General features: G+C 39.0%; 1 protein-coding gene across 1 annotated transcript in view; it reads left to right on the top strand.

Annotated features, from left to right (window-relative positions):
- LOC146003460 (uncharacterized) overlaps nt 1-16,283 on the top strand; it is an 87,569-nt gene that overhangs the window by 687 nt on the left and 70,599 nt on the right. Inside the window, exon 2 of the mRNA XM_083141749.1 lies at nt 5,635-5,751. Within this exon, the coding sequence (XP_082997875.1) occupies nt 5,635-5,751 (117 nt within the window). The remainder of the gene's footprint in view (nt 1-5,634; nt 5,752-16,283) is intronic.

Genomic DNA, 16,283 nt, shown 5'->3' with positions numbered 1-16,283 from the left:
TGAGTCTTATCCTTCTGGCAAGATGGTAGCTTCTTGCTAGAGTTTTGTTTGTTTCCCTGGTGGCGCTATATCCATATTTGTCGCCCCAAAGCATATCGAGTAGCAATAGAAACGACAAGGAGAACTAAAAGGTTATTATTCCATAAAAGAAGAAAGAAGAAGATGATCTTTCCATAAAAGAAAAAAGAAGATGATCTTTCAATAACAAAGGAAAGGAGAAGATAATCTTTCACTAAAAGAAGAAAGAAGAATATGATCTTTCAATAACAAGGGAAAGAAGAAAATAATCTTTCCATAAAAGAAGAAAGAAGAAGCCGATCTTCTAATAACAAACGAAAGAAGAAGATAATCTTTCCATAAAAGAAGAAGATGATCTTCCCATAACAGAAGAAAGAAGAAGACGATCTTACCAAAGAAGAAGGAAGAAAATTTTATACTAAGAATTCATGCATATAGTCTTTGTATCGTAGAAGTCTCAGAATATATATTTTCTTATTCATATCTATTGGTATATGTATCCGCTGTTTGATTCACATTCCAAGAAAAGAACCCATAATCCTAGAGATTAGCCGTGATATACAGAGTGACACCAAAAGACAGGTGGCACGGATGAGTGATGATATGATGAAATTGATGAAGAAACACTCATAAAGAACACTAATGCTCAAGTTAAATTCGAACCCGGGACTCCTGGCATCATAGCGCTGTGCTAACCACTCCGCCACGGAGGTCGGCTGTTTAAAATGGGAGGAATTTTTCTCGGGGAGTATCCGGGCAGAGTAGGATTTCATACATGAAGGCGTTCAGTCACAGAAACTTTTATTATTATTATTAATAATAATAATAATAATACTTTACAAATTATAAAATTCAAATTGAATTTCAAAATACTTTGCCGTTGTGCACAGTGCACAGATATCATACAGAGATTGATTGATTGATTTGGTGTCTTAAGTCCACTTTATGCACAGAAAGGCTAATCGGGACTGGACCTACAGTTTAAAGTAATATAAGAACCACTATGTGCCTCCACCGGGTATCGAACCCGGGACCCCTTGATATCAAACAGATACAACTTCATCCTGGTACCTCTGATCCATGTTTTAACGTGCCAAAGGGAACTTCGGAAAATGATTTCCGTGGTTTGAGAAATCCCGAAAAGTCGAGAAATTCCAAATGATCTTATTTAAAAAAGGTTAATTCTTGATATTTTCCGTCTAAAGTTCTCTCATTGTTGTGTTGGACAGGACAGTTAATTCATGTTAATTGATAGCCTGTAAATCGCAGAAAGCAATATTATTTGTAATAAAATATCGCTACAATTTCACCATTCTAAATACAAGAACTATATCCAGATATCTCCGGGGGGCAAGTGTCCCCTGGTCACCGTGCGGCATCCTTGCATGTACATATGAGTTTATGAATAAAATATTATTGTAAAAGCCACAGCTTTCAGAAACTTGGTTTACATTGAGAATACCAGAATGTGTATCGTCGATAGTACTCACTATTACAAAGGAAACACGGTTTTGATTTCATTCCCACGCTTCCCTTGTAAGGGTAGTTTTGTCCCCACCCTTGTAGAGAAGGGCGGCTGATTTTGCACTGGGGCTAAGACATGCTAAAAGATCCCCCCTGACATTTTTACACGCAACTTAGCCACAAAAAAAGTTGCCAAGACGATCCCTGAAGTCCCGGAGCAAAATGGCTCCTGTCACAGAGAGCGACTGACGTTCTCCCTTTAATTCTATGATTCAGTATAGAGGAAAAAATGGGGGAGGCAAGGAGCAGACAAATTGTGATAATATTGACATTAGCGGTTCGACAGGAGCCCTGATCCCCCTACCCCTCACGTCAGCTAAGTGGTTTTTAAGTCATGGTTGGAAATCAAGAAACAGGCTTTTCACCCCCCTTCACCCCTCATCCCCCGCAGGAAAAAAGAACCTCCCGGTATGGGATAACGAGGTAGCTCCCACAAGGTGAATTCGGTCGGTTGGAAAGATTATAGAGAGAATTATTGACATTATTTGAGATTAAATTGGGATTGAAAAATGCCGGGGGGCAAGGGGGGATCAATAGAACATCGAAGATCGGGGGGAATGGTTGGGGGGCCCCCTCATTTTAAACCCCTGAGGATTGGTGGGTGAGGGAGCACTGTCATATTGACTGCTCTACGTGCTTCACTGGCCAGATGAACTTTCCACAGTTGTTGCGAGAATTGCTGTCTCTCGTTTCTTTTACACGACAAAGGGAGGTAATGATCTTGTAACGGTGCGGGAAGGGAAGGAATTATCCTTAACAAATTTTGCTTCGAGGAATGAATGTGACAAATTACCCAATCGCTGTTTGAAGTAAACGATCTATTAGAGGCGAAGTTCAGAAGCTTATGGACAGAGGGTGAAGTGTGTGGAATGCATTGGAGAGAGAGGAAGAGAGGACAAAGAGAGAATGAGAGTGAAAAGAAAAATAAATAGAAAAATAGAGAAAGGAAAGATATCGGTGTTGAGGGAAACTGAGGATAGATACATGGGGAGGGAGAGGGGGAAGGAGGAAGAAGGGAGAGAGAGTACATAGTAAAGAGAGAATGGGAGAGAGCGGGAGGATGAAAGAAGAGAGGGAAAAGAAGAATCGAAATTGAGGGGAAAGATACGAGGAGACAGAGACTGCATAATAAAGAAAACTGAAGGGAGAGAGTACTTAACCAAGAAAAATGGAAAGAAAGAGAGAGAGAGAAAGAAAGAAGCAAGAGATAAGAGAAAAGAAGAGAGGGATAATGAAAACATTGAAAAAGAGAGGTATGATAAGGCACAAATAGTAATATTATTTGTAGATAATGGAGGAGTATTTTCCTAGCTCGAACAGCAAAAAGATGAGAAAGGGGCTCAAAATAGTTAGACGTCCTGAAATACACATATCAGCCGCTATTTTTTTTTTTAACGAGGAGGGGTCTCCGGTGTACGTGTCCTTTTGAAAAACAAAAATAAATAAACAAATATTCAGTACAACTTTCTAAAGTGAATTTAGAAACAATATTCAACGAACATTATGCCGACCTCCGTGGTGGAGTGGTTAGCACAGCACGGTACGACGCCATGGGTTGCGGCTTTGAATTCCTCCTTGGGAATGGGTGTCCTTGGTGAGTGTCCCTTCATCAATTTGGCATCAGGGCTCATCCTCATATTCGCGATTAGCCAAAAGTGGCAGAAAAGCTAAGTAAAATAGACCAAATCAATGAAAAAGACCCGCACTGTGACCGTGCGGTCTAGGGCGTCACGTTTTGGGCTCCGCATACGGGACACACGCAGGTTCGAGTCTCCTGCGGGAAGCGTGACAACTTTTCTCTTGAGATTTCGGCCAGTATATGGGACCGGTGGCCTCCCACCATGGTGAGGAAATTGGGGAGCTACGAATGAGTAGCATAACCCGGTCATGGAAACATTCAACAACGACTGCGGGTTCGTCGTGCGGTCCACACGTAACCCCGTAACTAGTTGAATGATCTACCTCTAGTGCGAGTGAGGTCGGCAGTGGGTAGATAGGCCTTTCCCCCTCAAGGGCTCTTGCGCCATTGGTAATTATTATTGTTAATTGAATATAAGATGCATTTTAGTGCATATTCAATAACTGATACATTTAGACGTTTGACTCCACAGCTATTATGCACCACCTTGCTTTTATTAATGCATTTCTTCTGTGTGTAGTTGCGTAGTTTTTCCGCCCTAAATATGTAACATCCTGAACTCATATGGTGCAACATTTCCTGCAAATCTTACTAATGATTTGTATAAACACTGCATTCATATGCATACAGTGATGTCACGCCGCATTATTTCCACCGTTCACTCATCCTAGGGGTGACCAACCCCCTAACAACAACCCTTCGCCCTTGCATGGAGCAGATGGTCGTCCAGTGATTGCCCAACCGGTCCTAAGCCTTTCATATTCAATCGCATGCTAGCTTATGTGCAGTCATCTGTAACCCACAGCGCTCGAGTGTTGGGTAAGTGGTTCCATTGTGGATGAGACTGCTTACCTCAGGACATTAAAATATCATCGGAACGGTCTGCGATAGAACAACTTCGAAAACAAAATCGTTACAGAATTTTGATAGTTTTTGGTGTGAATTATATGTAATTTCAAACCAATAATAAACAATTTAGTAAGATTGGATGTTATCAAGTGTGTTGACTATTTTCTTATTTTGACACAGCACTTTCCGGTCCGAGTCCCGGTCTGGGCATGCGTGTTCTTTTGTGATTGCTCCTTCATCAATTTCATTCTCATTCTCATCAGCGCAATTTACCTAAAGAGAGGTTAAAGTAATAAGAAAAAAAATGGACAAATGAATGAGTTAAAATTCTAGGAGGTTCGGGAAAAAGCACTTACGTCACAAATTACGATTTCCTGTTGCTTTCTTTTAGGTCTCACTGAATCAATTAAGGAGCATATTATAAGTATGATTTTATATTGAACACGTGTAATGATTCTTAACAGTTATGATCCAACATGTACATCACGTCTACAATATTTACTATTAAGAGAATAAACATTAAAAAGTGCCTGCCGTAAAATTGCCTTTTTTGACTTCAGTGCTTTTTCTCGAACACCATAGAATTTTTGGGCGCTTCGGCACATTTTGCACCCTTCCATGTACACGGTGGAATATTTCCTTATCTAAAATCCTTACCAACGAGTTAACAAAGGGGTGTAGAAAGTCCCTTGAGAAAGATTAAAAGTGCAAGGTTGTAAAGAAACCTGCGCAGGACAAACACAACACATTTAAAATGTAAGGATACACTAAGATGTTCCAATATGAAAGTATGGATTCACCTCATTGGGTGTCCTCGCCTTGTAATCAAGGGGTCCTGGGTTCGATACCCGGTGGAGGCACAGTGGTTCGGATTCCGCTTTAAATCGGAGGTCTAGTTCCGATTAGCCTTACTGTGCATAAAGTGGACTTAAAACACCAACTCAATCAATCACCTCACGGGAAAGGTTATAAGGGTGTCTGAGGAAATTAAAATATGCACATTCGAGAAAGATGTGCCGAACATTTAATACAACAATACAGATACGGCACAGCAGAGGTTCAAGCCCTTGGAGGAAATGGCAATGTGTGAGACGGCTCTGTCCACTTCGAAGTCGAGATAAAGTGACCTCTTCTCGACGAGAGGGACGGTACGAGGAGCGTAATGCACCAATGGTGGGTTAGATTGCGTAAAGCTTGTTCCATGTTACCTCTTATCTCTACTAACACACATACTTCATATTTTCTCGCGGCATTGACACTTCATGAATTTTTGAAGGCATCACATCCGAAATCTTACGTAATACAACTTTCGAAGTTCCTTTTTCATGTGGATAGCCCACTCCATTACTACGATCGCCTCGCATGTCCTCGTCAAGTATGGTTGGATGATTGACTAGGATTTTGAGCTTTAAACTTATTTTATGCACAGATTGACTAATCGGTACTGGATCTAGAGTTTAGAGCGGGATCCGAATCACTTTGTGTGGATGTCGATTACAAAATGTACACAGTAAGAATTTGTGAGCTTACCATTACAAGTAGCATGCATCTTACATATTTTTGTGAATATCTCACTGAATGAATATGCATGTTTATTTTTTCAGGTATGGTTTCAAAATCGCAGAGCAAAATGGAGGAAAGCAGAGAGGTTAAAAGAAGAACAGCGTAAAAGAGAGGAACAGGAGAAAAATAAGAAAGATGGCGATGGGAAAGAAGACAAGGTAAGATTAATTATCTGTTAACATGAATCCATATACGTATATTGTGTTTGTATTGTATATACACCTTGTATATGTATGTTGTATGTGTACATGGATTCAGGTTAAAACTTTCAACCAAATATTTCCTTCAAGGCATGAAACCACAACCAGACACTGCACTTGCATGATATGACCGGATTTATGTTAATCCCATTTTCATTTCCTGTTTCATGCATGATGTAGCAGTGTTGAGATTGAAATTGTTACAGTTATTTCATTTTTTTTAATACTGCATGAATATAGGTTTCATGTATTTTGTGATATTCCACAATTCAAACCCTTCTTTCACTTCTGTGAAAGTCAAATATTGTCTGAAGTCTACTTTATACTCACATACGCTAATCGAAACTGGACATGCAGTTTACAGTGAGATTCGAACCACTATGCAAGATGCCTCCATCGGAAATTCAAACCCGGTACTCCTTGACCACTACACTTACAACCGTCTATCGGTGCTTCATTGCAATTGTACTCCTACCAAAAACCTGGGCCCATCTGAGGTTCTTAACAGAAATAGGACTTTCAATACTCAAACGTAATCCAATTAGATTGTACATTTATTTTTCATGAAAATTATCTGGGTACAACATTTATTTACTATAATTCAACAACCTGGTTTCAGCAAGTACATTTTTTTTGTGTGTGTGATTGAAAAAGCTCATGAAAGAGAGTGAGAGAGAGAGAGAAATTCCTTTTCTTCACGACGGAGAGAATAAAGCAATTGAAATTCAACGGAAATTATCTTTCTTTCTGTCGATGGACTAATCAATGGTCTCGTGATGAGTTGCTCGTGACGTCGCACACTGTTGCAAACTATTCTTTTATATTTTTATACCACAACAAATAAGAAAATATCAATGTGACCACTACACCATCAGGGAGGACCGCTTGACTCCATAACAGTGTTAACACATTCGTTCTTTTCTAAGTGCTGAAATTAAGTAGATTCACTTATTGATACTTTCAATTTTTCCAAAACAGCAGCCAAAGTCATATGTTCCTGACAGAACATTGTCTCTGCTTTAATAATGAACTATAACTGCTTCATAAACAACACTTACTCGTCTATTGCATTATTACTTGTGTATCAATACTTACAGAATGTTAAAAGCTTTTTCTTAATCAACTCTCCAATTAAATGTTAGCTGCCTTTTATGCAATAAACCTGTAGACTGAACTGATTTCTTTGATAATTTAACCGGAAGCACTGTAGCTTGAATGTTGTAACTTTATCAGTTCATAACAAGATATTGAGTTTCAAAAACTTAAGAACAAGTTAAAAGCATGTGCTCTTATTATTGTGTCAGGCCCACCTTCATGACTGAAAGTGAGAATCTTAAGGTTTGAATAAGACAGAGCCTATGGTGTAGTGGTAACACCGTCGCCTTGTAATCAGGAGGTGCCGAGTTTCATACCGGTTGGAGGGATACGGTGTTTTCCATTTTTCAACTTTAAGCTGTAGGTCTAGTCCTGATTAGCCTATCTGAGCACAGAGTGCACTAAAAATAAACTTCAAAGTCTGAGTAAGGATCCTAGACTTATAAAATATTATCTTGTAAATATTGCAACACCGAGACCTATATGAAAATGAAGAACGGCACCCTGCATGGCCAAAGTGAGGCTACACGTTTATCGAACTCTTGAAATAGGGTTCAAATATCTGTCTCGATACTTCAAATTGTAGTGACACCTACTCGCAGTTGGCATATTCGATTTCCGAAAATCCCTGCAGAACCTGGTGGCCATTGATGGAACTAATTTAGCGACACGTGTGGGGAAACGTTCCAATTAACTGATCCAAATCACACAGTAATAACAGAAGTGCGTGACGTTTGTTGTTACCTGGTTGCGGTAATCGAAATTCTCTGAGGAGAGGCATCAAGGATATACAAGGTGACCCTTAACCAGCTTTACAGAAACGTAGTGCGGTTGAACCCTGCTAATCCTAGTCTTATAAAATATCCTCTTGTAAATATTGCAACACTGAGACCTCTGCTAGAATGAAGATGGACACGCTGTGGGATCGAAGTAACGCGAAGCAGAGAGAAGCTAAATTCTTCGCTCCCGTATATACGGTCAAACTACATAGTGCTTTTAAGGCAATGAAAATAAACATTTTATGAATTGCTAATAAGTGGGTCAGTCAAATATAACGCGGAATTTGTTCCGTACAGCTGCACAAGCAAACGCATCTTCTTAGGACCAATCGAAGGTCGAAGTGGGCGTGTCTGAGACTCATTCTATTCAGTCAGCAGCCAGCACGATGAGTTAGCAAGCAGTGGAAATCTCACTTGAACTGAACAACTTATATATTGTTAAATTTCTCCCAAAAGAAGACATAAAGCCAAGTAGGTTTTTGCGAAGATTAAAGCAACAGTTCAGTAGTGAAACATTATGGAAAACCCAAGTGTTTGCGTAGCATAAAAGTTTATGAGTGACGAGAATACGGCAGAATACGAATGATGCACTGCGGCCGAAAATAAGCATGACTGCAAACAACATTCAAGCAGTCCGGTAGCTGATTGAACAAAATCAATACGTAACAGTGGATGAAATTTAGAAGTTGAAAGGCTACAAGTCAAGGCAACCTACAAGTCCAAAAGACGGAGCATCCCCATCCGTAGTGTCATTTTCTTGCACGGCAACGCGAAACCTCATTCGTACCACCGTTTCGACTAAAAAAAAATGCAAAAATGTGCTGGACTGTGCTGGAACATCCTTCCTATAGTCCTGATCTCTCACCTTGTGTCAACGTTTCGAAAGCGATAAATAGATGGAGTGCTTCTCATGCAATTGATTTAGGAACACATTTTTCTATGCAAGGGACATTGAAAAATTACCAATCCCGTGACAAAAGTGCATTGATTGTAGTTGAATGTATACAGAAAAATGATCCATTTCTTTTTTTTCATTACTTTCCTGTAGGAAACATTTATAGCGAAATTCTTATGAAAGGTATAGTCCCTGGTTATCATTTTTATGCGTGTTATTAGTAGTGATACGCATAAAGTTTTGCAGACACTGTTGTATAATCACAGTCTAATCCTATGAAAGTTCTACGGAAAATAATCAACTTCATATTGCGCAACAGTAAACAAGTATTTTGCTTATTTAAGTTTGGGCATGTCTTTACGGGGGGGGGGTCCTAACTCCCTGGACCCCACATTAAAACGTCCTTCCTTTTAAGAAATTTTCAAACTTATCACACAATAATAAATAATATCATAATTCAATGTACTACATATTCTAAAAGGAACTCTTATTAAGCACGATGGAATTGTGTGTTTCCCAGAGCATTTAATGTGATTTAATTGAAGGTGTGTTACTTGAATCGGAAAAGAAATTAAAATGATTCCCTCGTGGCTCCAGTTAGTATCTATCTTCATCTGAGTCCGGTGTTCCTGGGCGGAATCAAATCTTCACTGCTGCGTCCGATGTTCGCTGTTGTAATCCTAGTAGTCCAATCCTCTTGCACGTCGTATCCAGCCACGTTGTAGACTATTTATATATATATATATACATATATATTATTTAAAGGAATACCCCTATGCGGTAGTATCCCCTAACAAACACAAACATCCATGTCCTAACCGGGATTTCGAACCCGGGACCTTTGGCTTCGTAGTGCGCTGAGTTAACCACTCTGCCAAGGAGGCCGACGAAGTGATCCCTGTCCACGAGATGAGGCTCTTTACATGGAAACTACAGGAGAAAGACTGTACAAGATACACTTTTCCGTAGAAACAATATTTTCTGTCGCTTATGATATCAGAACCGAAGTCTAAAACTAAATTTGTAACGTGGTTTTAAAATCAATGCAAATCCGAGACAACAGCGAATGCTAGAAACAATGCGACTTTAGGGCAACAATGGTTCCAGCGTTCTTTGATAGATGGCTCTGAATTAGGTGTTGGGTATGAATAAATTGTAAGCACACAGGTAAGCGCATCCCTTCTTATTGGAGATGAAAGGGAAAGGACTGCTCAAAATAGTATTGGGAAATACGTGTCCATGTACTGTAGATGGCTTATGGAAACATGTAAGGAGAATTTTGAACAAATGAATATAAAAAGCAGTTTCTTCCAAGGAAATCAAGTTACAATTAAGGGCCTTCAGTTTTCGCAAACGCGATATCACCGAAATAGGTTAATAGTTGCATAAAAAAAGTGTTTATGTATGTTCTCAACACATTTATCATGTATCCGAAATAGCGAAAGAAGGCGAATTAGGCATAAAATGGGAATTGTGCCCATTTTTGCGAATTTCAACATATTTTGCGCGTAAAAACGAAAAATGTGTTTTACGCTTAAAAATTGCATGCACCATGTTTATGAATGTATAACGTGGACGTTACTAGATCTTTTCCAACGGAAGATTTTTTCCCAGTTCGCCCGCAGTGGGCGAGCTTGCACTTGATTGCAGTCAGTCTGCGTTATAGCTATTGTCTAGTCTTACGGCGGGCGGCCAACCTGCTGGCGAGAGAAGTGGGGAACGGGAAATACGCAGCTGACCAACCAGACAACTGCGGTGGCGCTGAGAGTTACGGCGTCGCAGGTGCTGCGCGCACCTCGTTCTACACGCTGCTGTGTTTCTTATCGCGCTGGATTGGTCGTTTCCCCTCTTCCCGCTCCTCATTTCTCTTGCCAGCATGTAGGCGGCCCGCCGTAAGACTGGACAATAATTATTGTCGCGACCATCGACGCAAGTGCGCATGCGCTAATTTGGATAGTTCACTACAACAATAGGGGTCACGGGACGAGTCCACGGGCATAAATTGGAATCACGGTTACAAGTGGAACGGAAAATTGTCTTCGTTTCATTAACGAGTTGAAACAGCCATCACAAATCACAAATTCTAAAATAGAGAAATAATAAATACTCGAACCTATACTAATCTAAAACCAACAGAGCAGTTTCGTTCATGTTTTTTTTTTTTTAACTCCGTCCTTTTTAGTGTATGGATTCGTCCGCTCGAGCTAGTCACGTTTCGAGTGGTCGAACATTATACAACGTATCGTTCTTCCTTCCAGTCTGCCTATCCGCGCGCCACGTCGCGTCTAGTAGGCGTCCAGCCTTAGCCCTAACTTCCCCGTGCTCTACGAAAAACTTACTTAGCCTAGAGCAGTGGTTTCCAACTTCAAAAGGTCCGAGGTAAAGTGTTCCCCTGTGCATAGCACCACGCCATGAAGGCGTATAGGGGGTGCGGGGGTAACGCCCCACACTTTCTTGATCCGGTCGTGAGTGGGGGTGATGTGATCAGCATCACGCCCCTGACCGCCTTTACCCCCCAGGGTTTCCCCCAGGTACCCATGTTATTCGACGCTGGGTAGGCGCCGGGGCCGCTTCCACCGTTAGAAAAGTTCCCGGATTTGAACCGGCCGGGGATCGAACCCGGGACCTTGAGCATGGTAGTCAGACGCGTTACCGACTGAGCCACCGCGGCCAAAGGTCCGAGGGCCAAAATTATATCCAGCAGTTGATAGGCGGGCCGCATTTTTGGGCGGGGGATTAAAAATTACAAAAATTGTAAGTACTGAACTGAAAATGTAGTACTTTCGCATGACCTAAATTTCGAAAATGAGGCAATAAAACAATGGAATTACAAATCAAAATTGTATAATTACAATTTATTTCACAAAAACCCAATACTTATTGATGAATGGAAAGAAATTAAAGACACACCATACAAATAAGAATACTTCATAGTAAGTGTTCAATGTGAAAATTGAGCCCGATCTGATTCTTTTATTTATTATTTCTGTATTTGAAAGTCTCAGAAGTGAAGAATCTGCCAGTCTGCTTCTGTAGCGGTTCTTGATAAACTTCATTGAAGAAAAAACACTTTCACACGTGTATGTGCTGCCGAACATTGATGTCATTCTTTGCCCAAAACTACGAAGGTTTGGAAAGCGTTCCTTTATAAGGTATTTGAAACACTCTGGCCCCTTTTCTTGCCTAGTTTGAAGGAACACATCGCCTTGCAAATCACGCAATTCAGGTTCGAGAGAAGCTATTTTCATTTTCAATCTTACGTTTTTTGGAGATATTGCTCATTTCGATATTTGCTTTAACAATCAGTCACAGTACAATCCGAGTTGGGACACTGGAAATCTCTTCGTACTTCGTGCGTAGTGAAACAGATCTCTATAGCGCCGCAGTTTGTTTCTAAACACAAAGAGTGAAGCCTTCGCGGAAGCGGGCGAGTTCATTCCACATAGCGAAGGGGTGGAATGCATAGTGTGAAGAGAAAGTTACGTCACTTTAGATTCTTCTGATGATCATTATCGACTGCAAAATCAATTCTACCTGTGATATGGTCTTTTTCACAGAGCTTCCGTTCCTTCAGTAAAAATATAACGTATTTTAATAAAAATAAATAAAATTAACGTATTTTGCAAACTGGCTTCGCGGGCCGCAGAAAAAGGCAACGGGGGCCGCATGCGGCCCGCGGGCCGCCAGTTGGAAACCCCTGGCCTAGAGGATGGGGTCTCACAGGCTCACCATTTTTTTAATGACTAGAACTCAAGAAACCATTTTGTTACGGAATCGGTGCTTCCATCGTTGATTATACATGTACAGTTATTTATTAATTATAATAATGACAACAATTACCATCATTAATAAAAAATAATAACTAATTACTTTATGAGTGTCACACACTTATTTTATCATTCGCTAAAACTCACAGAAACCATAATATTTTTTTATTAATGCCTATTTGTTTGTAGAGGGGCAGTTGTTTATTAACTATAATAATCACAAAAAATAACACCATTACCAACGAATTGTACACTTTCACTGTCATGAGTGTCTCGAATAACACACATTCAAATATTGCGCCTGATAGGCCCACTTTCTGCATTTTGCCTCCTTTGCATTACATTTATGTTTTATGAACAAAATTAATACCGAAATATTTAGAACACCATAGCGAACAAAGTAATTTATTTTCAATTTTTAATAAAAATTTACACAGTTCAAAAATCGAAAAATAGAGGTGGTAGGGTAGGCCTGACAGCACCCTCCTCCCCTTTACTCGGGTAAGCTTTGGTGAAACTTCCTTCTTAGGGGAGAAGAGATGCATCGACTGTCACATCTCACATCTTTCGGGAGTGGTGAAGTGAAGATGTTATGAAATAAACTATAGTTTATAGGTAAATACATTAAAATAATGCATTTATTGAATAATTTAGTTTATGTTACTTTGTCTCTCTGCCATTTTTGGTTAATCGCAAAGATAAAATCGATGAATGGACATACACAAATAACCCGGGATTCGACCTCGGGACCTCCGGCATCGTACAGTGTTCTGCTAACCACTCCTCCAAGGATAATAATTTATTATTTATTATTATCCTGCGCACAACAGGCATCTGCCCTTTTACAGTGCACCGTAAATGTCTTAGACTTGAGGATTTATACACATAAAAATAATATTTATACACATTTTCAGATATAAAAAAAATACGTATAGGGGTTACATACAGTATATCATCCTTATACATTACTGTGGATAAAAAAAAATCAATCAAACCTTACACAATTACATTCATATATGTATATGAGGTAAAGAAAATAAAAAGAAAAACAAAATTAATTAAGAATGTTGTCCATTAAATAGCGTTTATACTCAGAAAATTTAGCAAATATGTCCAAGTGTACGCCCCTCTCTAACCATTCATTATGTAAGCCACACATTCTACGCAGGGGAGCGATTTCTGCGGATTTTGTACGGGTGCGGGAAATTGCAAAGAGTTGCTTTCTTGATCGCAACTTTGTATGGGGGACATAGAAAGCTATTTTTGAAAGCAGAGAGGAAGAATCCAATTTGTCGATAAGAAGTTTGAAAAGAAAAAGGAGCTGATGTATGGTTCTTCTGTTTGCAAGGGAGGTAATGTGTAATTTAATTGGTAATTCGTTATAAGGTGTAATCTTTTAATATGCACAATCTATCCTAAAAACTATATAACGAGTGAATTCATTTTGAACTTTTTCAATAAGATCTATTTGTTTACTGGTTTGTGGACTCCACACTTAGATGCGTACTCTAATTTGGGCCTAACATATAGGTTAAATAATGATAACAGCGATTTATTTTCATTGAATTCTTTTGCAGTTCTCATAATGAACCCCAGTTTTCTATGCGCGCCATTAACAGTCTTTGTGATATGTAACTGAAACGATCCTTTATCGTCGAACATTACACCAAGATATGTTATTGAGTTTGCCCTGTCTATCTGCGTGTGTACTATTTCGTAGTTATAGTGTATTGGGGATTTCAATCGGGTAAATGTTACGGCCCTGCATTTCTTATGGTTTAGATTAACTTTATTTTCTTTACACCATGCGTTGACATTTTCGATATCCTCTTGTAATTTAATGGAATCTTCTTCATTGGGAATGCTTCTATAAAATTTTAAATCGTCTGCGAATACGAGTTTATCGGAATTTATAAGCTCTTTTGGTAGGTCGTTAATTAATATTAAATACAACAAGGGACCAAGATAAGAACCTTGATGTACGCCTGAGCCAGCTACCAATTCATCGGAGCAGCAACCTTGATAAGTTACGTATTGTTTTCTGTTTTTGAGATACGAGCACATTATATCTACGAGGGAAGAGGAGAAGTTACAAAATGCTAATTTCTTCAAGAGAATATCATGGTTTACAGTGTCGAACGCTTTGCAGAAATCTGTGTATATAACGTCTACCTGACCTCTGTTGTCAAGTTCAGTGGAAATGAAGTTTGTAATTTCTACGAGATTCGTCACGAGAGATCTCTTTGATACGAATCCGTGCTGGTGCGAGGAGAGAATTGGTTTTACGTGAGGAAAAAAATGTTTATAAAGAATCTGTTCTAATAGTTTAGCTGAGCATCGCAATTGGTCTGTAGTTTGAAATTTGAGATTTATCTGATGTTTTTTGGTATGGGACAAATTTGGTACAATTTGCATTTATCTGGAAATCTCGATGTTTGTATTACAAGGTTGAAGAGTATATGTAGCGGATATTTTAGACTTTCACCACACCCCTTGAATAAGATCATGTCCTGCCGGTTTTTAGGTTTAAGGTTCTTTATTGCTTCTTCTACTTCAGCGATTGATATATCCTGTAAATTTAGAGAAGATACTAGAAGGGTGTGGGTTTCAGACAGAGGGGTTGGTGGTTCGTAAGAAGAAGGTTCCTGCACGTAAACAGAGTGAAAATGTTTCGCAAACGCTTCGGCAATTGAGTTGATGCTGTCGAGTTCTTGATTTTCATTACAGATAAGGTGTGTATGATGGTCGTTTCTTATTTCTTATGAAGGACCAGAATTGCTTCATGTCCCCTGTTTTAACACTAGCTTCAATGCTTTTCAAGTAGTTTGAGTACGCATCCTGAATATTATTTTTTATCTGGTACGTGTATTTTTGAATTTTGCTGCATGCATTTGAGTATTCCCTACGTTATGCTTTGGATGCCAGATCCCTTATAATCTGTCGCATGAACCAACAAGGGTAGTGGCGGAGGAGGGGGTTGAAAGAGGAATGCAATCATCGAACACGGACGTGACGATCTGATAAAATTTTTCAACAGCAATATTAACGTCTGAGCACAATTTTAGTTCTTCCCAATCTATCGAACTAAATTTTTTATACATACTGTTAAAATCCGCTTTCCTAAAATTGTAGCGTTTCTCTTTTGGTTCCGGATTTTTTGTTTTACAACATACAAGACACTTTCAAATACAAAGTAGGGTGATGCTTATCCTCAGGAACGGACATATAAAAATATAATAAACTACATGCTATGTAAGTAATTTTCGGTACATTTTGTCGATCGTGGAAAGAAAAATACATTTTTCTGTTTAGAATACCAATAGCACTTGACTTTTAACCCATCGTACAACGATTTGGATTTTTTTTACTACCTTTGTTTTCCTCGTAAAACATTTTTAAGAAAGTGACAACACTTTTGGCTAAGAATTCATCCAGACGAACACATACATGACAACAATATCTTATCTCAAAAAAATAATAAAAAAATATACTCGTATGTATCATGCATCAGAATTATACCCAACTAATGTAGTGTCAGAATTGGTGAAATTTTATCCAATAGGATGAAACCGGATGAGCCATCGATCCAAGGTTATTCGAATACTATCATTTGTTTTACTAAAAGAGGTGGTTAAATAAGTACGCAAGATAAGTCCAACTTGTATCGGAATGTGATTTAATTTCTTGAGTCAGCAGTGTACGTGATCAACTACCGCACTTAGATCATAAACGTTTGAGTGCCGATAGCAAATTTTAAAATTACAATTAATGTTAAATCATCCTCTCCATTAGTAAAAACGAACTTAATCAAATATAATTTAATTAATTATAGCGACATCTACGAGATTCATGAAAAACCCGATCAGTTTGTAGAAGCTAAGAATAAGGCTAAGGTAAAGACACAGATGTTAATTTTTTACTCTGGAGCGTCGTTATTAGTCTGTTTAGGGTGAT

Source organism: Lepisma saccharinum, chromosome 20, assembly GCF_977018435.1.
Source record: "Lepisma saccharinum chromosome 20, izLepSacc3.1, whole genome shotgun sequence".
NCBI lineage: Eukaryota > Metazoa > Arthropoda > Insecta > Zygentoma > Lepismatidae > Lepisma > Lepisma saccharinum.
Note: the sequence above shows the minus strand (reverse complement) of the source record. Positions and strands in the feature narration are given on the sequence as shown.